At 32.8% G+C, this 25543-nt stretch overlaps 1 protein-coding gene across 5 annotated transcripts; it reads left to right on the top strand.

Annotated features, from left to right (window-relative positions):
• LOC7454402 (alpha,alpha-trehalose-phosphate synthase [UDP-forming] 1) lies at window positions 1-23565 on the top strand. Of its 5 annotated transcripts, none has more exons than XM_024581239.2 (19): window positions 1-220; window positions 8050-8131; window positions 10652-11095; window positions 11350-11447; window positions 11529-11917; window positions 12742-12856; window positions 13004-13105; window positions 13719-13869; window positions 15394-15482; window positions 16258-16306; window positions 18222-18322; window positions 19038-19225; window positions 20037-20154; window positions 20938-21114; window positions 21193-21315; window positions 21395-21482; window positions 21581-21711; window positions 21819-21917; window positions 22532-23565. In XM_024581239.2, exons 3-19 carry the CDS (start codon window positions 10729-10731, stop codon window positions 22913-22915), a joined length of 2769 nt encoding a protein of 922 aa, XP_024437007.1. In that variant the 5' UTR covers window positions 1-220; window positions 8050-8131; window positions 10652-10728; the 3' UTR covers window positions 22916-23565. The 5 variants fall into 5 exon arrangements, with proteins under 5 accessions (XP_024437007.1, XP_024437005.1, XP_024437008.1 ...); XM_024581237.2 differs by lacking the exon at window positions 8050-8131 and adding an exon at window positions 5335-5379; XM_024581240.2 differs by lacking the exon at window positions 8050-8131 and having other exon boundaries at window positions 1-206.
• The last annotated feature ends 1978 nt before the right edge of the window (window positions 23566-25543 follow it).

Genomic DNA, 25543 nt, shown 5'->3' with positions numbered 1-25543 from the left:
CCCGCCAAAGAAAAAAAGAAGAAAAAAATCCCACCCTGACGGAATCATGTCTCCTCGTATATAAATCTTTCTTTTACCACTTAATTCCTGTCAATCTCTTTCTCCAACAAAATCTCTCACTCTCAATTTGCAAGCAGCCATTACATATCGAAGGAATCTTCGATGAACTCAGAGCTCCATCGAAGCAGCTGATCATCGTCGTTCATGTACGCATATCCTGGTTCGGCTTCCTCTCAATCTTCAATTTAAATATTTAATTATTTGTCTTTCTTCTTGGATTTCGGAAACTTAGCTTTATTTTTTTCCTTATGTGTTTGGCTGCTTTAATTAATTTCATGATCGAAAATCTTCAATGTTAATCAGACTACAGATTCAATCAAATACGCATGATATATTCCAATCTTACATATACCTTTTAGTTTGTCGTCTACGTATGTGCACAACACGATAAATACAAACATATTTAGCGCATGTTGAGTCCTTCTAGGCGTAGTCTATCAGTACTGACGGCTTAATTATTTGCCTGGTTGATTTTTTCAATTTCCAAATGATGCCATGTTCGTTGCTGTGAAAACTGAGCACCAATAACGGAAAGTGAAGTTTGAAAGTCACGTTTGTTTGGCTATTCTATTCTATTATGCGCGCCCGCACACACATCACATGCCTGTGATCTAGTCTCCAAAATTGACAAACAATATTTTCCAAGTAAGCCTTATCGTTGATGGTTTTGTGATCCAACAACAATCTTCCTTCTTCTTCTTCTTCTTCTTCTTCTCTTTTTTTACAGATATATCTTAACCTGTTTAAAAGTCTGGTAAACTCAATTGAACTGCAATGTCAAATAAAAACTTGGTTTCATAGTTTCCTCGTAGTATAGTAAGAGAGGTCCACAATTGAAAATTTATCCAACATTTAACGATAATGAAATTAATGTTATTAAATTTTAAGGTTGCTTCAAGTATTTATATAGAAATTAAAGCCGGTTTTATTAAAAGAATCCAAAAGTAAGTATTAAAATCCACCTAACCAAAAAAAAATCTAAATACAAGTAGAAAAAGATATTATAATCCAAAAATAATTAAAATAACAAAAATATCTTGTAGATGGAATTCTGGACGTTCATCTATTCTGTAGACACTTGAAAGAATATTAATTGTACCATATCGCATTATGTCTATTGTCTAATGCTTGAATCCCGTGTCTCATTATTCCTCCTATTCCCGTCAGTGTCACGTACACATTACTATCTTTTGAAGCATGCTTGTTAGGTAACAAGCTTCTTCGTGTTAGTTATTATTTTTTAAAATATTTTAAAATAATTTTTTTAATATTAATATATTAAAAAAATTAAAAAAAATGTAAAAAAAATTAGGATTGGAAAGACAAAATGACTAGTCACGATTCCGTATGTTAGGTAGAGAGTTGGCGTTACTTGGCAGAGATTTGGCGTTGCTTGGCGTGCTTGCAAATATCAAAAATAGAAGAAAGAAAGTGAGTAGTATCAGGTCAACCAGTAGTCCATTTCTGCTTGTAGTTGCTAGTCATTCAGATTACACCAAAGATTTCCCTGCGATCCATCCAAGTCCAATATTGATCCATTGATTAAGAAGTTTATGAGGGGTTTTTTTTTAAAAAAAAATAGAATAATAGAAATAATATAGTTTAAAAAGTGTATAATTAATTGTAAATGATATCCGTGACTCCTTTAAAAATATTGAATTTTTTTAAAGCTATTTTAAATATAAAAAATAAATAAATATTATTTATTATCATTATCAATAAAGTTAATATTTTAAAATATAAATTCTCAATTATAAAGATAATACATAATATTTACAGGTTTTAAGATTTTATTTGTTAATTATGAAAAAAATGTTTATTATTAATAAATATTTTTTCATAAAAAAATAGACACACGTGATTTGATTAACTAAATTGCTGTGATTTTTTTCCTTTCAAAAAATTACATGCATTTATCTTTTAAATGAAAAAAATATTTATTAATAATAAATTATTTTTATAATTAATGTTAAAACCTATGAATTTAAAAATTGTAAATATTATATATTATATAAGATAATTAGAAATTTATATTTTAAAATATTATATTTTAAAAATAAATTAATAATATCTTTATCACAGTTGGGATAAAGATAATAGATAATATTTTTTAAATTTAAAAATTAAAATAGTTTTTTTAATATATTATGTATGATTTTATAAACTGTATTATTTTTTTCAATTACCTTTTCAACTTTACTGTTTTTCAATATTTTATTTATACTGTGCTACTAAAACAAATCTCTAAATTTCTTAAAAGTTGCTCGGTGGATGCTCTGGCTTTTATGTTTCCAGACTTGACTGTTAGAGTGCTCTGCTGCAGCTTTCCAGATAATTAATTGGCATTAGGTAGTGCTCAATAAATGCATGAAACGGAAGAAATCAGAATTTCTTCGAAAAAACGTGAGTCTTTTTGGTTTCTAGCACATTAAGAAAATATATGATAAAATAAAACGTTGCAAAAAATATCTATAAAAATAGAACGGATTAAAGAGTCATGAATTATATTTGTGATTCTTGAGTTATAAGTATTATCTATAACTTTTTTAAATTATAAAATTACTGGATACATGATTTAATAGAGAGAAAAAAAAAGTCATATCAAAATTATGATAATGACATCACCATTATCGTTGAAAAGATCCCGACAAGACAAATCCAACGATACTAAAGAAGGTCACTAACAGTGACCAGAGTGGGATACACGAGCGGTTCAAAGGTAAGTGAGCCCCGACACCTTTTAACTATTCGTGTAGCCTACTTCGTTTATTGTTTGTAACCTTATTTGATGTCGTTGGATTTATTTCGTCAAGATCTTTTCAACAGTATTAGTGATATCATCATTGAAGTTTTGGTGTACCTCTGAAGTCTTTTTTTTTCCCTCTCTTTTCTCTTTTTACATATTACAAGGAGGAGAGAAATAAAACAAAGAAAAAAATATATATCAAAGACACACCAAAACTTCAATAATGACACCACTAGTATCGTTAGAAAGATTTCGACAAGGCGAATCTAATGACACCAAAACAAGTCACAAGCGATAAACAAAATGGACCACACGAGCTGTTCAAAGGTGCCGAAACTCACTTGTTTTTGGACTGCTCATGTGACCCACTTTAGTCATCGTTGGTGACTTTCCAATGGTACTGATAGTGTCATTATCATAGTTTTGATATGCCTTAATAGTCTTTTTTTCTTTCTTTTCTCTCTCTCTCCTTTCTCTTTATTGAATCAAGCATCCAACAATTTTATATTTTGATGGAGTCGTATAAGATAATTACGACTCATGAATCACATATATCATTTGTAATCTCTAAATTATATTATTTTTTAAAATATTTTTTGCACCGGGATATATATTTTTTTCCTATGCTAGAAACCAAAAGTACTAAAAAAATATGATACAAATGTTCATGATACATGAAAGTCTGCCTAAAGGGACTGTGCAAAGCGAATAAAGCCAATAGGTATTGGTGAAAATAGTTAGAAAAATTTACCTACGTTTGTCAACTTGACAATCATGCTGGTATATGGTTGTTCTATCTCGATTGATAAGATAATAGAGTTCTTAAATTGATAGTCTAACCGATAATTTAGAAGGTATTTGAAATCAATTCTCAACAATAAAATTTAATTATAGTATTTAATTTTAATTTAATTAATAAATAAATTGAATTTGTATGTTTAGAAAATATATATTTTATTTTATTTTATTTTCTATATAACCCTCATTACCTTCATTTTATTTCTTTAAAAATCTTTTAAAAAGGGTTAAATATGTATTTTGAAGTAATTAATTTTAATATTATATTTTTTTTCTTTTTGAAATGGTAAATCAGAGTGGTTCACCTCTAATTTATTTTTATAGTATTTTTAGAGATTAAATTTCATTTGAAATTCAATTCTCAACATTTAAGATTACAAATATGAGATTTCATTAAAACCCCTGAATTAAATTCAATTCATAGATTTACAAACATGCTATTAAGAAATCAAACGTTAGGCCTTTTTCTTTGATAATGATATTACTGGTACTATTAGTAAAATCTCAACAAGACAAATCAAACGACATCAAGAAACGTCATTAACGATAATCGTAGTGTGCTATAAGAGTCGTTCTAGGCAAATAAGTCTCAGCACATTTGAATGACTCGATATTTTTCCAACGATATTAGTGATGTTATCATCAGAGTTTTAGTGTGTCTGTAATGTCATTTTCTTTTTTTTCTTGTTTTTTTTTCTCTTCTCTTTTTATTGTAAATTATGTTAATTTATTTTTAGAATTTAAATGAGTCTCATATGACATTTGTGACTCGCGACTCAAGAGTCGCAGATATTATTTATAGTTTTTTAAATTGTGTAATTTTTTTAAATATTTATAGTGTGTTATTTTATCTTTTTTTTTTTAAGTGCTAAAAACCAAAAAAACTCAATTTATATCCCACCTGATCATTAGCTCATATCACAAGTGACAATTCTTTAAAGAAGTTTTGGCAAATACTCACGTCCCCAATTTATTGTTCAGCAAGCCTTTTCTGACCTTGAGATCTTTTTGTGTTTTTTACCGGCTGGTTGAGAACTGGGATTTTACGGTGAAATTTCAAAAATTGACTATTGAAAAGAGGAAGTTACAAATGAATGGCTTAGATCATCTCATCAGTTGATCATGAGGCCTTTGGGTTAGGGTATCTTTTCTAGCGGGACCCATAAAAATCTTGAGTACCAAACCTCTTGCGTGTGTGAGAAATTCATGGCTTTGCTGCGAATTCCTGTCTAGGTGTTTGATGGTCTTCACGGGCTCTTCTACTCGAGAATCCCAAGTAGGTATCTGACAGCAGCAATGATACTAACGTCCACTTGCCTTTGTTTGGCAGAGAAAACACCAAGTTGCATGCGAGTATTTTTCTGTCATCACCTGTTTTAGCTTGCATTTACCTTCTTCTATTCATTTATTATATTTTAAAAATACTTCTAAAAAAATTTAAATTTTTTTTATTTGTTTTAAATTAATATTTTCAAATTATTTTGATGCGGTAATATAAAAAATAATTTTTAAAAAATAAAAAAAATATTATTTTAATATATTTCCAAATAAAAAACATTTTAAAAAACAACCACAATCCCACTTTCAAACACATAATAGTCACATGTTTTATGTTTTATGGTTGTTTTTCGAGTACTTCAATTTCAAACGAGCGACGGGGAAGGATAATTCTTCGATCTATCAAGCCATAGATATATTGATTTAGAGATATTTCTGCTGTCGCTTCTCAGGACCGAAAAAGTTTTTTCCTCTGCATCAGCATGCCAATGTAGAAGGTAAACGCTCCCAGAACAGATTAATATGGTATTATTTTCTGTTAACATGCTATTACAAACAGCATATTTATTAGAATCCAAATTTCTATGCTCATGCATTACTTTCTGGATTATCGATGTCATCTTGATTGCATCCGCTTTACCTGTTCTTCTCATTCTCATGCGCAATTCTTTTTGGCCAAGGCATTTTTTTGCCCTGGGCATGCTTAGAATATGCACCAGAGTCTGGTTTTCAAACATTATGTGCCGAGATTAGAATTCATAGTAGGAGAAATTAAAGTTGTTGTTGCGTCTGTGCATTCACCATGCTTTAAAAAATCCAACTAATGAGGCCAATTAATGATGGAATAGACAAAGTTCTGATTGGGATTTCAATAGCTATGTAGTGCGGTCCACTTAGCTTTCAGATGATCGATATTTTCTATTGCTAGAGCTTTTTTCCACTCTAAACAGGCACCAAGAGTATGTTTCGGAGGAGGATAATTGTAGTTACTTTTTAAAGTATTTTTCAATCGAAAATATATTAAAATAATATATTTTTTTATTTTTTAAAAATTAATTTTAATATCAACGCATCATAATGATCTAAAAACACCAAAAATATATTAATTTAAAGCAAAAAAATAAAAAAAATTAAATTTTTCAAAAATACTTTTTAAACACAAAAACTAACATGGTCCAGGCTACAGCCTCGAGCAGCCACAGTAACAGTGCCGTGGCATATGACAGGGTTTGGTGTAAAGCTTCACGTGGTGTTTTTTTTATATTCAAGTTAAATTTTTAAATGTTTTTATTATTATTTTAACATGCTTTTTAAAGATATAAAATATTATTTTAATATATTTTTAAATAAAAACATTTAAAAAAAATAATTCACGATGGTAAACACTAACTGCGAATAATGGTGTTGGCATAAAAAGTGACTACCACTCATGATAGGGATAAACTCCACATCTATCAGTATACATCAACCGTTTGGATGGTACAAATGGTCTATTTTTTGTCAAGTCCATGGACATTTGGCCCCCCCTTGAGAGAAGCATTCCTCCATGCTCCAGGTCTCCTTTTAAGTTGTAAGAAAAAGATGATTTAAGAAATCCTGAATTTCCTAATTAATCTCAAATCAATTTTTTTATTTATTAATATTGTATTGTTTGGTCTAAGTGTTTAATTATACAAGAAGTAGAGTCCTTAGTAATTTCCCCTTGCAAATCAATTGATTATATATATATATATATATATATATATATATATATATATATATATATATATATATTATTTATTTATTGCTAACACGAGATGTATGTTGGATTTGAGTTGAGAATTAATGAATGCTCATGAGGAGATAAATTCAAAACCAAATATTCATATTATAATTTTTTAGGAATTTAAATTCCTGACAACTACTGTAATGCTTTTATATTGAAAAACAAATATAAAAAAAAGTTCTTTTATATTTTTAAGATGATAAAGAAGTTATTTCTAGAAACTACAAAAACCTCTCTATCTAAAGATTCTAACATTTAAGGGGTTATATTCTCTATGATTTAACAATTGATTTTATGAGTTTTTGTGGTTTGATTTTATCCGGATGAGCTTTTATAAACTCTATTTATGAAATAACTTGTATTTACTCAACAATTTCTCCTACTAGAAATTATTAGGTATTCTTGTCTTCAATAGAGCGGGTGGCATGATGGCAAGTAGATTTCTACTCGTCATATCAGCTGGCTGCTAATAATTGAAAATATATTAGATATCAGAACAAATCATAGAGAATATTAGCCTATATATTAGATATATTAGGGTATTTGAAAATATAATATCAGTTATTTTTTAAAATATTTTTTATTTAAAAATATATTAAAATAAATTTTTGATATTAGAATATCAAAATGATGTGAAAATACTAAAAAAAAAATATTAATTTAAAATAAAAAAATTAATTTTTTTAAAATATAAAAACAAATAGAAATATGATCGTTAGCCTTTTCTCTTTTATCTGTGGGGATTGGACGAGAAATAAATTCCAACCAACAATCTCGTCTCCTCCTTGTCCTTGGTGCTTTCTGAAAAATGGTCACTGTCTAAAAGCGCGGTTTTTCCAGTTCTCCCCCGGAAATGTTTTTTTCCCCGTGTGTTTCCTCTCTCCAGGGCTAATTCTTGATTTTTTATTATTATTATTATTAATATAGATATTCAGAATTTCAGATACGCTAGCTAATTTTATAAATTTTAAAATCAATAATTATATAAATCTTTCTGAAAAAACTCAAACTCATAAATATTAAAAAAGTCATAATCTGCACCTCTACTAGGTGGGGGCAGCTGGACACCACTCACTTAGGTAAGCACTTTTCAGAGCATGTATTTAGCCTGTGGCTGGCCAGGACACCGTCATTGCCTTTTTATTGGGTCCATTATAAGTTCATGATTGAATCCATGCCTTAGTGGAAAACGATATTATTTCTAGCCATCAGTTGGCCGCTTACGTTTAGTAATCTATGTTTACTTACATGCAACCGCTTTAAGCTATTGGTGCGGTATGGTTACTTCTACTACTTCTCAACAGTTTACTTCTACTACTTCTCAACAGTTTTTTAATCATCTAGTGGTGGCTATAAATAAGAGAGTTTTGGAATCAAAAAATTTAATTTTTTATGATTTCAGGTTTAATTCATGTGGTTGTTCATATGATGGTCACTGGAGATTTACATGATCGTTAACTTCAGGGCCCATGAAATTAGTCGAGGTACGCGCAAGCTGACCCGGACACCCATATTAAACTAAAAAAAAATAATAATAATCTTTTTGGATGTGGATATGGGGGTTGAAGTTGACATCATTTTAATTAGAGAGGTGAAAATAGTAATTAAGTTTTTCAGGAGTTAAAAATTAAGTTTGTGCGTCCATCTTGTTCTTCAGAAGATTAGTCGTAGAATCTAAACTTAAAAATCACCACACCAATCTCTTAGATTTATAATTCTAGCCGTCAAAGTTTCAACATTTTGTAATAGAAATACATTAATCATGCATATAAAATAGTTGGAAATAAATCCTGCAATGAAACTCGCTTGGGTAAGCAACAGGAAACTCGGAGGAATTTCCTCTCAACTACTGAATTAAAAAACGAATAGGAAATCTTTAAAGGGATTGATTCATGGAATAGGAAATCAATTTTTATTTTTTGGATTCTTTTTTAAAAATAATATCATCTTGGTAAAAAAAATAAAAAATAGACCGGCTTAAACCAATCCTGGAATCAAATCACTGTTACATGTGAAAATCATGCGTCATAATTCCATGCATAAAACTTGCCATGGCACTTGTGCTAGTTCCTTTATAGTAAAGTTTGTTCTTGTGTATTTCTCAATAAACAATAAATTATGGAGTTGTAAGTATGCTAGGAAATATTAATGCACCCATTTTGCTTAATTGCTTTAACGCGAAGTCTGGAGACTTTTTCCTGAATTAAATAATATGATTACTTGTTCAGAGACGTTGGATTGAAGGGTTTCATTGGAGTGTTTAGTTGAATAAATAATTAGGTTAATTTAATTGGATGGTCTTCAAACAATAGTTTGATCTTTACATTAAAACTCTTGTTATTTTGGTTTTGGGTATCCAATTAGATTGTGTGTGTGGCACAATATAGTTTGTGCAATTTTGAGTGAAAAAGAAAAAAAATGATGGCACCTCTGATTTTTTATGTAATAATAATAATAATAATAATAATTTTGTCCCACAAGTTTTTTTAAAAAAATTTATTACTTTTTACCATTGAACCTGCAGTAAATTTGCTCTTACAATTTTCGAAAACGAGAATAATATAATAAATATCATCAATAATAAATCTACGCATAATTTCTCTATTTAAGGCAATAGAATTTTCTTGGTTGCTAATAATGCAAGAAATTACTAAAAATGTTGTTGCCAATAAAAAGGCATTATAATTACAAACCCCAACAAATAGGCATATCAATTAATTACACCAAATGATAACTGAATATGTGTGTGTGTGTATATATATATATTGAATTTTTCTTTCTTTGTTTAAAACTATTTTCTTAATCTTTAGCGTTGATTGTTTAAATAATGAATACTTATCCAATTCTTAGGTCAATATTACTCATTAATCTGTATCATCTTTATCTCTAACAAAATATTTTACATAATTAATACTAAAATATTAGTTAATATCTATCGATGTAGAAGCTATAATATGTTACTTATCGTGGTAAATGATATTTCCTTAAAAATCAGACCTCAAATTTTTAATTAATCACATACCTTTTGACGGTATAAAAGATTGTGTATTATTTAAAAAAAAAAACACAATCCTTGCATGGCTTCTGAATCTTGATGCACCCTATAAAGCTTGCACGGGGATTTTGTGCTCCCCCTCGTTTTTCTTTCTCCCATCTCTCTCTCTCTCTCTACTTGAAACCCATCTTTATAAATTCAAATATAGCTTCACAATTGAGTGAAAAGATCAATCTTTTTCACCGAATCCTTGTTTTTTTTTTTTGTAATCCCCGAAAGTCTGGTGCCAACTGTCAAGCTACTTCTTATATTGCCTGCCTAGGTCGGTTCTTGATGTCGTTCTTGTTTGAGTTGTAATTCATGTTTTGTGTTTGGAATATCTTGGATTCTTTTTAACTTGCGTTTGTGTTTTTAAGCTCAACTTGATTTTCAAGTTGGAGGAAGTGTTTTGTAGTATTTCTGTTCATGCAATGTATTTGCCTTTTCAACTGAGTGAAAATAAACAAAGAGAGCTCTGTTTTTGTGTGCTAAATTGAATTGCTTCTGTGGATCTTATGATTCTTCTTGTCCGCGCTTTGCCAATCTGTCAGTCTTGCTTTCATGAACTGGAAAAAAGGGTGGTGATGCTTTTTTGGATATTTGAGGTTTATTTTTTGAATGAGAAGGTTCAAATATTTGGGCTTAAATAGCTAGGATTTTTTTTGTAGACCCCATTTTTGTTGCTTCAGTGCTATTCTGTGGATCCCATTCTCTGTTTTATCTCTTTCTCGTTGCCCTTATGTCATTTTGTGTTTGTCTTGTTTGATGAATATGCAAAAGATGCTCATGCCATTTATTTCAGCCCGATAATTGGATTTTATACAGCCGTAGAAATGTGTTTCACTCTGTTTTTTAAGATGTGACAATGATTTGATGTAGTTCTCTTAGTGTCTTACTTACTAGGACTGAGATTTTTGTGTGGCTTATAGGGATTACTGAGCACTTAATTTACTTTCAAACAAAAATGTAGGAGATTCAATTGCTCTGAAAACACCATTATCCCATCAAATTGTTGATTGGAGGTTGGGTTACTAAAGTTGTGAGCGTATGCCTGGAAACCAGTACAACGGTAACTCTACCCTTAACTCAGGTCGTGTCGGACGGCTCTTAAAGATAAGAGAGCAAAGGAGAAGTATCAGGTCTGCCTATTCAAATGAGGTAACTGATAACCATAGAGGAACTGAAGCATGTGAAAATGATTTGCGCACGCGAGAAGGTGACAGCTTAAACAATTCATTTATCGAACAATACTTGGAAGGTGCTATCGCAGAGGGATATGAAAAGCTGGATGTCAGGCCTTTAAGGCAACGGCTGTTGGTGGTAGCTAATAGACTACCTGTATCTGCAGTTAGAAGAGGTGAAGACTCATGGTCTTTGGAGATAAGTGCTGGGGGCTTAGTCACTGCTCTTCTAGGTATGCAATTACATTGATTTTTGTTATAACCATTTGATGGAATGGAGAATAACAATACATGTAGTGGACCCCAAAGTAATTGAGACTAATATTACTCGAGTTGGGTTTGTCATTGAAATTATTCATTCTTACTGTTCAGGCTTTTGTATCTCCTCTGATTTGTTCTCTACTTAATTCTGTATTTTATCTTTGTTGCATTTTCTCATTCCTCTTGTGATCATGTACCTGATGTGTTTCGGACAACGTTACCGAAGGTGTAAAGGAGTTTGAGGCGAAATGGATTGGTTGGGCTGGAGTTAATGTGCCAGATGAAGTTGGCCAGAAGGCGCTTACTGAAGCTTTGGCTGAAAAGGTAAAACTTTCTGTGCCTGAAACCTTTTGAACTTAACAAATCAAAAGTTTCTGATTCTCTCCTCTTCTTCAATTATTGCAGAGGTGTATTCCGGTATTCCTTGACGAAGAGATTGTTCATCAATATTATAATGGCTACTGCAACAATATATTGTGGCCCCTCTTTCATTACCTTGGGCTTCCACAAGAAGATCGACTTGCCACGACCAGAAGTTTCCAGTCTCAGTTTGCTGCATATAAGAAGGCAAACCAAATGTTTGCTGATGTGGTGAATCAGCACTATGAGGAGGGTGATGTTGTCTGGTGCCATGATTACCATTTGATGTACCTCCCAAAATGCCTTAAGGAATACAATAATAATATGAAAGTTGGTTGGTTTCTCCACACACCCTTTCCTTCTTCTGAAATCCATAGGACGCTGCCATCTCGATCAGACCTACTACGTTCTGTTCTTGCAGCCGATTTAGTTGGGTAAGTTTCACTTATGTAATGCAAGTCTCTTAAATCATATATAGCATTCCATTTTAGCTTTGCTAGCATTGTTGATACGGTTAAACATTGACAAGGGAAAATGGCTGGATTTGTAAATTGTTTGAAATTCACTTAAACTAGAATGGTTCATTCATTCATCATTTCCATATTTTGCACCCTCCACCTGAGTTAGTATCTCTTGTGTTCACTGTACACGTAATTAATGTAAGGGACTTTATTTCTGTTCCTCTTCTGAACTCCCTTGTCTATTTAGAGACAAGTGCGACTGAAACCTAATGATCCAATGAGATTCCTTGTTTGTTTTTTTTGTGGCAGGCCAACAAAAAGTTGAAGTGCATTTAGGCTTGAAATCATCAGATTGAACTTTATCTGAGTTTTGGTAGTTACAGTTAATGAGGGAAGCTAGAGGAAAATTAGTAATTTAGGAAAGGAATCCATAAATAACTGACTGCTCTGAACATTTTGATGTAGGGTCTTTAAATCTAGCATTATTGAATGAAATATGGAGTGGCTCTGTGTCCAGGGTTTGTATAGGTAGGAATCTAGAACTAGGGTTATCTTTAGTTTGACATTAAATCATTTGGTTTTAGAGGCCACTCTTGGTTGTTGAATATAACAGGAATTTTGCTTTCAAACTCACTAATATTTTTTTGATACTGCAAATTAATTTCATGGTAACATGAATAGGACCCCTTTTCCTTTTGGTTCTTTTGTTTTGCTTCAGATGTAAGAGCATTCTTGCAGTATTTGCTAAGACTTATTATTACTCACGACTTTAACTTAACATGTTAATTTTTCCTCAGGTTTCACACCTATGACTATGCAAGACATTTTGTTAGTGCTTGTACTCGTATTCTTGGGCTAGAGGGCACACCTGAAGGCGTTGAGGATCAAGGGAGGCTGACTCGAGTTGCTGCGGTATGTTTGAGTAGAATTATTCATTTGAATTCCCCTTGCCTTTTTTCACTGAGTCACTCCATACTTTCTGGTGTTGCACCACAGCATGAGCAAATAAGGTTCTACTCCTGTTATGATAATCATGCTCTTTCATCTTCTTGTAATCAGTTTCCCATTGGGATAGACTCAGATCGGTTCATAAGAGCTCTTGAACTCCCTCAAGTCCAGGAACACATCAAAGAACTGAAGGAAAGATTTGCTGGCCGAAAGGTAGATCTGATCTTTACTTGATTAAGTTCTTCATTTTCTAAAATATGGTAGTTGAAACCTACAAGTTTTTCAATTATGAACCTGACATTTATTGCATGAGTATATGATTTGAAGTACTTGAAACATATGTAATAGGCATGATATGGGATCTCTGATTTTTGTTGGCCATGGAAACTTGGAGAACCTCCAGTGCCAGCTGCCAAATCATACATAATTTGAATTTCTGTTTTATTTCATGTCAGTTGAATTTTGTTTCTCATGAACACTTGAACAGTCAGTTCTCTTACTAAAGTATTTGAGGGGAAAAAAAGAAGAAAAGAAGAAGATGGTCAGCTGTTTTTGACCCATATTTTTTAAAATGATTAACTAGCTCCAGGCTCCAGCACCAAGACTAGCATATTCTGAAATGAGCACTACTCCATAAGAATCTCATGGTCATTTGTTCTGATCTTTATAGAATTAAACCTTCATGTAATTATCTTACGTCTTTTAACTTTTAAGGTTTAGGTTCTCTCACGCTGTCAACTTCACTGTCATCCCTTTTTTCTCACAAACCATGTCATTAGATTATATTCTACTATCTCATTCCTGCTGAAATTATTATAATTAACAGGTAATGCTAGGTGTTGACCGCCTTGATATGATTAAAGGAATTCCACAGAAGATTCTTGCATTTGAAAAATTTCTCGAGGAGAATTCCGCCTGGCGTGATAAAGTTGTTCTACTGCAGATTGCTGTGCCAACAAGAACAGATGTTCCTGAGTGTATGATTTCTAACACCCTTGATACAGTTCCATATATGACATTAGTCATCATCATGTTGGCATTTCAAACTGACTGTACTGTGGAATTTATGTCTTTAAGAGTTATGTTGTCCCATATGCCGAAACAATATATGCTACGAAAGAAAAGGTCTGGGAATCAAGTTGGATCTTCGCTCCTAAGCACTGGTTGTGTCCTATGTGTACAAAAATGTTCCAAATTGCACTGCTTATGTTACTATTTTTTCCTAAATGATAGAAGCTACATTTATATTTTTATGGTTTTTTCTTTTTCGATTTTTCTCTATAGTGGAGGTCACTGTAAATTGAACCTAAGGTCTCTATGGAAATCCTCACCTCAGGCCTTACAACTAGAGTTAGCTCAAGCCTTCAGCTGCCACTCAAAAGGAAAATGAGGAATGTGAACATGAAATCTGGATCTCAACTCTTGAGCATGCCATCATACCACAATTACATGAGGTTATTGCCCATTGCGAGTTACGTGCAAAATATTGAGTTGGGGTCACTTGATTTAGCTACCCTAATAAATTGGACATATTAAATGCCATTTTAGGAATTATTTACTCACATGCCCTTATATTTTCGTATTTTTTTTCATACAATCTTTTCTCACTTTTTGAAGGAAAATGTCAGAAAAATTAATTTTAAAAAAGTTAGAAGAAAATGAAAATTTCATTTTCAAAAATTAGAACAAAAACTTGAAAAGCCAAGGAAAATCCCAAAAAGATATATATAAAAAAGGGTCTTGCTTGATGCGGGTTTTCAAAATTTTCACTTGTTTTCAATGTTTTTTATATTTTTTATGATTTAGTTCACTTTTATATTGGGATGTTCCAAGTTCTTAATTTCCTAGTTTTTTCAATTCTATTCTTTATTTTTCATTTCTTTTTTATTTTCTAGGTTTTCCTAGTTCTATTAACTTTTAAAATTAATTTATAATTTTTTTTATGTTTCTTTGTTTTTTTCTTCTTTGGTTTGAGGGCATTATTTTTCAAAATTAGAAAAATGACATGAGAGAAAACATTAATAGACAAGGGACATAGGAGAGTGAAAAAATGCATGAGAGAATGCTCCCAAATATATATAATGGTAGATAGAGATACTATCTTTATTGAGTTGTTGATCTTAGGTGCTTATAGAAGTTAGTAACACCTACGAGATAACTCAAGATTTTCTAGTTTAGTAATAGTTTGTGTTTTGTAGTAGTTTTTTCGACTCTTATCTCGTTATTATTCCCTTGATAAATTCATTGGTTACTTGCAAACTGGGTTTAGATTTCCTTAATTTCATTTCTTCTGATTTGTCATTCGAGGTGCATCGATTTTTTTTTGTCTTCTAGTGTATTTGTATCAGCAACGTTAGGCTTTATTGATTTTGATGTGCTTGTTGCTGTCTCAGCCATGATAACAGATTATTGACTCTTAGCCTTGTGTAGCATTCTAAACTGTGGCTTTTGTGCCTTCTCGAAAAAGATAAACCAGTAAGTTTTTCTTGTTATATTCACAGATCAAAAACTTACAAGCCAAGTTCATGAAATTGTTGGACGCATTAATGGCAGATTTGGAACATTAACTGCTGTTCCAATACACCACCTGGTATGTTTTTGATTTTTCAACTCAATGTTGGATTATAAATGAAAATTTTGAGGTGCATTATAGATTGCTTGTTGGCTTGACAAATTACTATTTGAAAGGAGTAAATTTATCATTGGCTGTATGTTGATCTCATTTCTAGCTTCTTGCGATACTTTTTAGAAATGAATCTCTGCTGGAAATGTACTTGTGTCTAAACCAAATACTTGAATAAAATACCTAGCCACCATAAACATTTTGCCTCATATTTGAATATAAAAATAAGAACTCTCATGCAGATCTCTGTTTCAGAAAAAAAGGATGAGCCAAAGGGCGTTTGGCCTTTATATTGAAAGGAAAATCCTGGCATACGAAGCTATAGCCAAACATAACTGAATGTTTTTACATTCTATGTCCAACTGAAGTGGAAGCCATTGAGAAAACGTTTTGAGAAAACAAAAGGATTTTATGTGGGAGAAAACAGTTTTTGTGTGCGAAGTTTTTTTCAGGTCTCAACAAAACAATACAGTATGGGGGAAAAAAAAAGAAAAGAAAAGAAACAGATAACAAGATGCCAGTTTTTGAGCTGGGTGGTTTATAAATAAGAGGAATCTGAAGACCTTGGCTAGGTTTCTGCTTGCCTGTGGGAGATTTTATTGTAGTATTAGAACTTCTTTAAAGATTTATACTCTGCTCCTGAAAAATGCCTTGTTTTTCTGAGTCATCTTCTAATGATTTAATCTTGCATCTGGGGATCATTAATGGGAAATTCCTGAAGCAGTTTCTTTTATGCTTGCAGGATCGCTCTCTCGACTTCCATGCCTTGTGTGCTTTATATGCAGTTACCGGTAATTTTTTCATCCTTTAACATAGGTTTTCCTACTATCTTCATTTTTTTTGGAATTTTTTTTATAGTTTTTTCTATTTCTGCATAAGATTAACCTTATTGATATTTCTGCAACTGAAAATAATGGAGCAGCCAATATTAGTGGCTCTTATTACCAATTGTCAAATATGGTTTCACTAAAAGACTCTTAATCATGATGCCCTTATTTTAACCTTTCTACCTGTTTTTAAGAAAATCTTATCTCTAACTTAAGCTTTTACCCACAATTGACACGTATCTTATTAAATACAGCTGGCATGTAAGAGATAAACATTCCTGTTTTAGCAACTACTATGTGGCTAAGTGCATATGGGCAGCACACAAATGTGTTTTATTGAAATATTTTTGACCTATAGATTGATCATGTGCTATAATCTTCGGATTTGGATGTTTATTTCCCTGAATTTGGTTAAGTTTCTCTTCTGAATTTATTTAATTTTCCCCCATTTCCTTTACCAGTCATTTTAAAGTTTTTAATCCTTCTTACCATTTCCACAGTAAATCTTGTTATGTGGCAATGAAATATCAAACAGAACAAATTCTCCATCATTTAGAAGCACTGCAGATTAATTATTAATGATAAATGTAATGATAATAACTACAATAAGGACAAGGTAAAAATGGAAATGACAGCCAATACTAAAGTTCACATCCTTGCTGGTTATTCAGACTGCAGCCTGCAGCCTATGTTTCAAACTCTTGCATCAGTTAGATGCTACCTTATTTATTGGACGGCAACAGAATCCTCATTTAAAATGGTTCTTATCTGAAAAGCCACATAGCACACATTTGTATATAATGGAATGGATGTGCAAGTGGGAGCGCCAATATTTCCTGGACAGCTGCATTTATATAAGCAGGGTTGGGAATGACTTCAAAAGCCAAATCATCAAAAAAGCTAAATAATAAGTTCTAAACTTATGAAGTGGAATGCAACTAAAATATTATCAGTTTGAGACATCAATTTGTGTTTGTGCACTGTCTGTGCTTGTGTGTGTTTAGTAGCATATCCTTTGTGCATTACATTCTACTTATCAAGAATTGTTACATACATATTATCAAAACCCAAGACAATGACTACGACATGATGATACTAAAATTGACATCCCTTTGGTTTTTGTTCCTGTAAACTGTTCCAAACGCATTTGCATCTCTTGGATGTTAGCTCATTATTAGGACGGTATGGAGTTTGTTCAAGACATGTTCATCTGAACAACCATGTCACACACACTCTTCTAAATGGAGTGGACACATACATTTATGCATGCACTCGCACGCGTGCGCACATGTATGTATATATTTTTATGAGCAAATCTTTTTGTAAGAAGTCCTATTTGTTCACAAGTTATGTTATTTACACATTCATATTGTACTCTGCTCATCTTCACTATTTGAATAAATGCCTTTCCTTATGTATTAACTGCTCTAACTGGAAATGATGTACTTCCAAGCAGGATTTTATGCTATTGTTTAATGTTTGAGTCTCATCTTCTTATTACTTGTGAAATGCCATTCTTCCAAGAATTGACTACGAAAGTATGCTATCTGTTCTAGGGTACCACATGGTGTCAGATTTACAGTCAATTCATGAAGTTAGAAGATTTGAAATCAGACAATGTATAAATATCAAAGTGTCAGTAGAGGTCTGGAAATGCTTTCATTTTAGACTTTGGGCAAACTTCAAGAACTAGAACTTTGTCTCAGAATGTTGACAGCGTTAATCACAGTGAAAATCGACAATGTTTTCTCCTAAAAGTGGAAATCTCACTGGTTTAATAGTATTGTTATTGGAAATGGAATGAACATACAAGAAACCTGATCTGTTTTGCAGATGATAATTTGTCATTCCCCATAATGTTTTTTCTCTCCCTTTGCAGATGTTGCTCTTGTAACTTCTTTAAGGGATGGAATGAATCTCGTCAGTTATGAGTTTGTAGCATGCCAAGATTCGAAGAAAGGTGTGCTCATTCTTAGTGAGGTAATTACAGATGAGTTGAAATGTGTGATGTCTGGATTTTATCTAAAATTTGTGATGTTGTTTATCTCTTGCAAGTGCGAAAACGTAGTTTTGTTAGTCTTCTTGTCGTTTTTATGTAACTATTGGTGTATCCTTTTAATGGATCTCTTTCTTTTTATTGCCTTAACGTTTTGGCTTGACATGGCTGGATCTGACACCTTCCATGATATTTGCTCATGTAGCAACAAGCAGCAACTTTCATAAACATAATCACCAATTGCTTGGAAAATAAATTTAATGTTGAAGTTAGTGAACAAAAGTTTCTTTTTCTTCCGAATAACTAATGGAGGACATATATCAATTTATCACAATTTTTTTTTTTACTTCCTGTGAAATAATTTGGTAAACAATGAGAATGGAATCCCCACAAACTTCAGAGGCAGAAGACTTGGTTTTTAAATTGTAGTATATGATTTTGACTTGTGCAGGATTCCATAGTGAAGCTCTATGATTTTGATCTCAGCAATACATGTGGAGTTATTTTATCTACTGATGACCAAATACAAGCTCCATGAACACCAAACCTTGATGCTGTGTTTTTCTGCATTGATTTGGAATGAAAATCAATCATATATTATAAATTGTCAATAGCTGTATATTTGAATAATTACTATCTGTATTTTATGGATTATAATCTCCCAGTCTTAAAAAAAGCAGGCTTTTTGTATTTTTGTAGTTTGCAGGTGCAGCCCAATCTCTAGGTGCTGGAGCAATCCTTGTGAATCCTTGGAACATCACTGAAGTTGCTGATTCAATACGCCAAGCTCTAACTATGTCCCCTGAAGAAAGAGAGAAGCGACATCGCCACAACTTTGTCCATGTGACAACCCACACTGCTCAAGAATGGGCTGAAACTTTTGTGAGGTACACGTGTAATAGCAGAAATTATCTTTGAGAAAAAGACCAAAAGTACTTTAGGTCTTAAAACCTTTTTGGACATCGGTAACTAGGTTGTTGATATTATTTTTCTATTGTAATTAGGGGGCTTATGAGTTCACAGCATGGAAGAAACCTGTTAAATGAAACCCCCTTGTGCTATCATAACCTTGTCCTAAAGAACTACCTTCTTTATCTGATGCAATGCATCAGAGTACACACTTCTATTGTGCTTTTACGCACTTGAATTCGAGAAATTGTGTTTCATGATATTCGCTAATCTGGCTGCTTGCTTCACAGAGAAGGCTTCTTTTTTCATCTGCATAAGGTTTTGTGGGAGACCTTGCAGATTTATTCTTTAGCACCTATGAAGGAGGAGGATAGATTAAGTCTGGATAAGTGAAATTGATTTCAATATTATGGCCTTTAATCAGTTTTTTATTTTTGAATGCTGTTGGTGCATGCTAATAAATGACCATACCACATGTGTATAGAGTGAAGTATAATTGGAAATAATTGATCAGTACCAATAACCTTTAAATAGTGATGAATAGACTCGTTAAGTATGTGAAAATGAAAATCTTCTGGTGTTTTTGTTTAGCAAATATTGTCAAGTATCATATTGCTAATAATCATAATTCAACTTGGAAATGTGTAGTTCTGATGTATGAAAACTTTATTATTTAATGTGGCTATTTTGATATTTTGCAGTCTTTATGAAAACAAGAATAGAAATTTCCAGCTTTTCAACTTTCATTTTGTGGTGCTAAACTTTGATTTTTGAATATTTTCCATACAGTGAACTAGATGATACAGTTATCGAGGCACAACTAAGGACCAAGCAAGTGCCACCTGCACTTCCAGAAGAAGATGCAATTAGTCGTTATTTGCAGTCTACTAATCGATTGCTCATACTGGTATGCTGCTTTTTTTACATATATAATTACTGTCTGCTCTTTTTAAATTTGAAAAAAATCATTATGTCTCGGCTCAAAATAAGAAATCCTGTTACAAGTATATTTTAGACACATGCCAGAATTTGTGCGACTTTGTTCTGTTAGGAATCTAGACAATCTATTTCTAGTGAAAGAATTTTATGTCCTTCATTTTAATTTTTTCTTTTGCCTGTTAATGGTATTCTGTGTCCCAGGTTGTAGAGGAGTATGCTGAGCCAACACTCACACACACACCAAACTAATGCAATTAAATAAAACATTAAATCACTCAAGGTTGAGCTGAAAATGAAAGTTTTAGATCTTGGAGAAAGCACCAATTTCTACCTCTATTCCATGCCTTAAAGCCTACTAGCACGGTATTAAAAATTGCATCTGAATTATGTTGAGTGAAGCAGCCTTGCAGTGATGGATAAGGTCAAATTTCTCATCTATTTTACATGGTGATCATCATGGCATCACCCATTGCCTCAATAATCAATAAATTCGTAACAAAATGAATTCATGACATGAATATTTCTGCTATTTTTCTGAACAAAGCATAACCTTGGAACATATTAAATAGGAGTTACCTGTCATATTAAACATTTGCTTTTCTTCTTTCCAGCATGATATTGAAATCCTAATGTGGATTTTGGGAAATTTTCATCATAGTTTAATATATGGTTTATGTTCCTGATTTTAATTGTTGTAAAAATGTTTCTGTGCTTGCTTTCTGCCTTCATATGATTGGTGTGTACGCTACAGGGATTCAATGCAACATTGACTGAGCCAGCGGACACTCCTGGGAGAAGAGCTGATCAAATTAAAGAAATGGAACTTAAATTGCACCCAGAGTTAAAAGAAGCATTGACAGCACTTTGCAGTGATAGAAAGACAACCATTGTTGTTCTCAGTGGGAGTGACCGAAAAACATTAGATGATGTATTTTCTCTATTTCACATTAATTTCCTATTTACCCTGTTATGAAAATGTCTTAACCAAGTGTTATCTCTTCCTCAGAACTTTGGGGAGTATGACATGTGGTTGGCAGCAGAACATGGAATGTTTTTGCGACTTACAAAGGGAGAATGGATGACAACAATGCCAGAACACTTAAATATGGAATGGGTTGACAGTGTGAAGGTGCTTCTGTTATAATAGTGTTCATTTTTAATTATCCCTTCTTGCCTATAGCCATATGACACATTTCACTTCTTTTCAGCATGTTTTTGAGTACTTCACAGAACGTACTCCCCGATCACATTTTGAACGCTGTGAAACATCACTTGTATGGAATTACAAGTATGCAGGTATGTGTCTTTTTGGAATTTGGACCAGCTAAATTTTGAAATTTATTTATCTCTGCTTGCTTCATTGTTGTTTTGTTCTGATATTACTATGATGGTAGATGTTGAATTTGGGAGGCTTCAAGCAAGGGATATGTTGCAACACCTCTGGACGGGCCCAATTTCAAATGCCTCTGTTGATGTGGTCCAAGGGAATCGATCAGTTGAGGTTCGAGCAGTTGGTGTTACAAAGGTAACGATATGATTGATATAGTTAAAATTATTGACACCACTAAAATTTTTCATTGTTCTAGTACAATACTTGTTTGTTCTGTATATGACAGCTTTGTATTTATTCAGGGTGCTGCTATTGATCGTATACTGGGAGAGATTGTCCATAGTAAATCCATGACAACACCAATTGATTATGTCCTATGCATTGGCCATTTTCTGGGAAAGGTAATTTCATCAACTTAAATCTCTCTAGCAATATTAAGCAGAATCCTGGGAGACCAAAATCTCAATCTGATGTTGGTTTTCAAGACTTGGTCTATGTACTTGGATAAGTCGTGATCATGCTGGATTTATTTTACACATTGATTTAGCTTATAATAGGCTTATATTGTGTCATAAATGGGAATTATTGTGCATTTTATTAAGTCGGAAAACTGAAATTATTAAATAACTAATGTGATAATCATGTTGCAAAAGTTTCTTTGTTGGCAGCTTGAATAAACTTGCTTGAGGATTCAATATGATAGCAATGACAATGCTTTCTAAATCATCTTTTTTAAAACCCCATTGATAGGATGCAAATAAACCTCAGATGTCAGATCTATCTGACCATCCTCTAGTCATGCTAATCCTGCAACAGCCTTGTTCACAGAACACCTTCTGGAATTTAGTTGACTATTAACTGTTTGCAAAACCCGTTCTCAATTCAGGCCTTAAGCAAGTTCTTTATAAATTAACCGTCTCTGTCTCATCTACTGTTCGATGGAAAACGTGTCTATTGATTTGGTGTGCTTGCATTTTAATTGGTGGAATCTCATTATCATGTTCTTGATCATCAGGATGAAGATGTGTACACCTTCTTTGAGCCAGAGCTCCCTTCTGATAGCTTAGCTGTTGCAAGAACTAAGCAAAATGATGGACTAAAATCGCCCATTGATAGACGACCTTCTATGAAGCTTCCAGCCATTAGAAGCGTGTCTAAATCATCTCAAGGTAAGGCACAGCGACCTTTACTAAATCCCGAGAAGAGAACAGCTAACCACGGCTGTGGGAGTGGGCGACGGCCATCAGCAGAAAAGATTTCATGGAACGTGCTTGATCTCAAGGGAGATAATTACTTCTCCTGTGCTGTTGGTCGAACTCGCACAAATGCTCGCTATCTACTTGGATCATCAGATGATGTCGTGTCCTTCCTAATGAAATTAGCCAATGCATCTACGTGAGACAAGTAGTGCTGAAGTCGAGAAATGTTTCTCTCCTGCAAATGGTAAAGCATCCGCTCAGAGTTCACGAACCACGTGTGGTTCTTGAAGGCAGGAATGGTGAGGCAACAGAAACAGTCCTCTATAGGTTCGAATGTTGTAACATCAATAGTTAGCCCCACATAAGCAAAGGCATGGTACCGAGAACCAAGAAAAAGATAAAAGATAAAAAACAGGAAGAAAAGAAAGAGCAGCAAGCCACCGCAGTGAGACCTTTGTTGAAAGATTTGAGGAAGAGAACTCTTATAGCCTCAGCTTCTTCATTTCCGTTCTTTTGCTTCTATCGTTCCATATGTTTATTTTTGTCCCAGATTTTGGAATGAGTACTCGCAAAAGAGCAGTTATGTTAGTAAATGAAGCTTGTTTGCTTCTCCTGGCGTATGTACAGTGTGTATAAGAGCTGTCATACCCTTTAGTTTTATCCATTAAAGAAATACTGATATCCCTATGTAATGCTTGCGTGCTTTGAGTCCTGAAAACAGTGATACCGTCCTTCAGGGACCAGGCAGACATTTAGCCTGTTAAAGTGGGCATGTTTTCGGGTGCGAATACGATGTGTAAAAACCAAGAGAACAATTGCACAAGAAGTTAATATTTATGTGACTTTTATACTTCGATTGCATAATGAAATTTTTTTATTTTTTATTTAGAAACATTGATGTTTGAATCAGCTTGCGTATATCTTGATTAATTTCACAGACTCTGAAGTTAATGATTATATAAGTTTTTAATGACTCTGAAAAAATTTAAACTCGTAATTATTGATAATTAAATATAAAACTTGATCAATTGAACTATTTTTTAAATATTATCTTTTGAATATTGTCAATATAGAATGTAAGAATGATGTATAGCAATTTTCTTTTAATATAATTAAGATGTATTACAACTAAATAAATAACATAACTCAAATGGTTGTGATTTTTTTTTTTTAGTTCTCAAGTTAATTTTAGATTTTTAGCAGAAGTGAGAAATCGTACTAGTGAACAGTAACTAAATTATTATACGTGCATTTTTTATTGCATTAATTTTGCCAAATAAAGTTACATCGGGGCATGACCAGAGTTGTTAATTCCGTTCTGTTCCGGCCGGAATGCCTAGAACGTCTCGTACCAGTTAAAAAAACAAAACAAAACGAAACGAAACAAGTTTTACCTCGCTTAAAATCTCGGCCTGATCCGGAATTTTCGGTCAAATTTCGGCCGGAACGTTCCAACCGAATTCCATGTGTTCCGTTTCGGGTTAAAGCCACCGAGTCAAAGTCAAAGACTCAAAATTAAACCCGGTTCATTTTCATTAACTGCACAGTACACCCACGCTCTTTTTTCTCTGAAGTCTAAAGTAAACTAAACCAAATCCCTAATTTCTCTTCCTCCTCGCAGACTCAAGTTCCCAACCAAAACAATTACAATCGGCATCTTGTCTTTCAGTTTCACGAACTCCCCCTCCAATCTTTCCTCTTCTATGTTGCTGTCTTGCTCTTGCATACTACAGTAACTGCACTGCTGCTCCTGCAAGGCTGCAACCTGACTTCCCGACCAAAGCGGCTCAATCAACAAAAAAGAGAAGGAGTCCCCCTGCAACCTGGCAAAGAACCAGAAGACTCATCAAACCTCGCTTTGTGGCCATCCGTTCCCTTCTCAAATAATTGTCTCTGCAGAGCTAAGGTGCAATCTTTTTTCTCTCTTCAAGTTCAAATTGGAAATGGAAAACGCATGAACTTAGTTCTGTTAACTTACGTCTTACACTGCTGGAACGTTAATAGTCTCAGGCTCGCCATAAATTCAAAGGACAAAACACTTTAGAAAGTTGTCTTTTATGATAAATGGCTTTGATTTCTACGTTAAAAGTTTTTTTTATATATATAAATCAAATTAAGAGATGGCTTACTACAATGAATCCATTGTTTAGGACTTAGGTGGTGTGGAATATGACGTTAGATAAAAGAGAAGGATATGCCATCTGAAAATATTTTAGCATAGAAAACCAACTTCTTTGAATGGATTGTTCAACGAATATATACAATATGATATTGATCTACGGAAAACAATGGATATCTCACCGACTATTGTATAAATTTTATCATTTTTCTAAAATCATATGCAGGCAGAGTAACAATATCCCACTAGATACCCCTCCTAACTTAATACCAAATTTTGTATTTAATTTGGTCTTTCTTTGTATCTAATTTAATTATGAAATGGAAAACGCATGTAATCTTTTTCTTTGTATATAATCTTACTGTTGGGTTTGTAAGTTGTAACTTTGTATTGTATTTATCATTTTATTACTTCACCGGGCTTGGCTAGCTAGTTTGAACTTTGAATCTTTATCTGAAATTGAATCCTACTTTGATGTTTGATCTGTATTATTTGCACAAGCCTATACAAACCAAATAACCGGATTAATTGTTAGGTTGCTAGGTTTGGTAGTTAATAATATAAGTAACTTGACCATGGCCGGATTAATTATAAGGAAGGATACATAATTATTATATGAAACCGAATGTATCAAATAATAAATTTAAAGTGTGAAGCCAACAAATAATATTTGTAAATCAACATGGTATCTTGAGAAATGTCATTTTTT

This window comes from Populus trichocarpa, chromosome 11, assembly GCF_000002775.5.
Source record: "Populus trichocarpa isolate Nisqually-1 chromosome 11, P.trichocarpa_v4.1, whole genome shotgun sequence".
Lineage (NCBI taxonomy): Eukaryota > Viridiplantae > Streptophyta > Magnoliopsida > Malpighiales > Salicaceae > Populus > Populus trichocarpa.
This window is presented reverse-complemented; position numbering and strand designations above follow the sequence as displayed.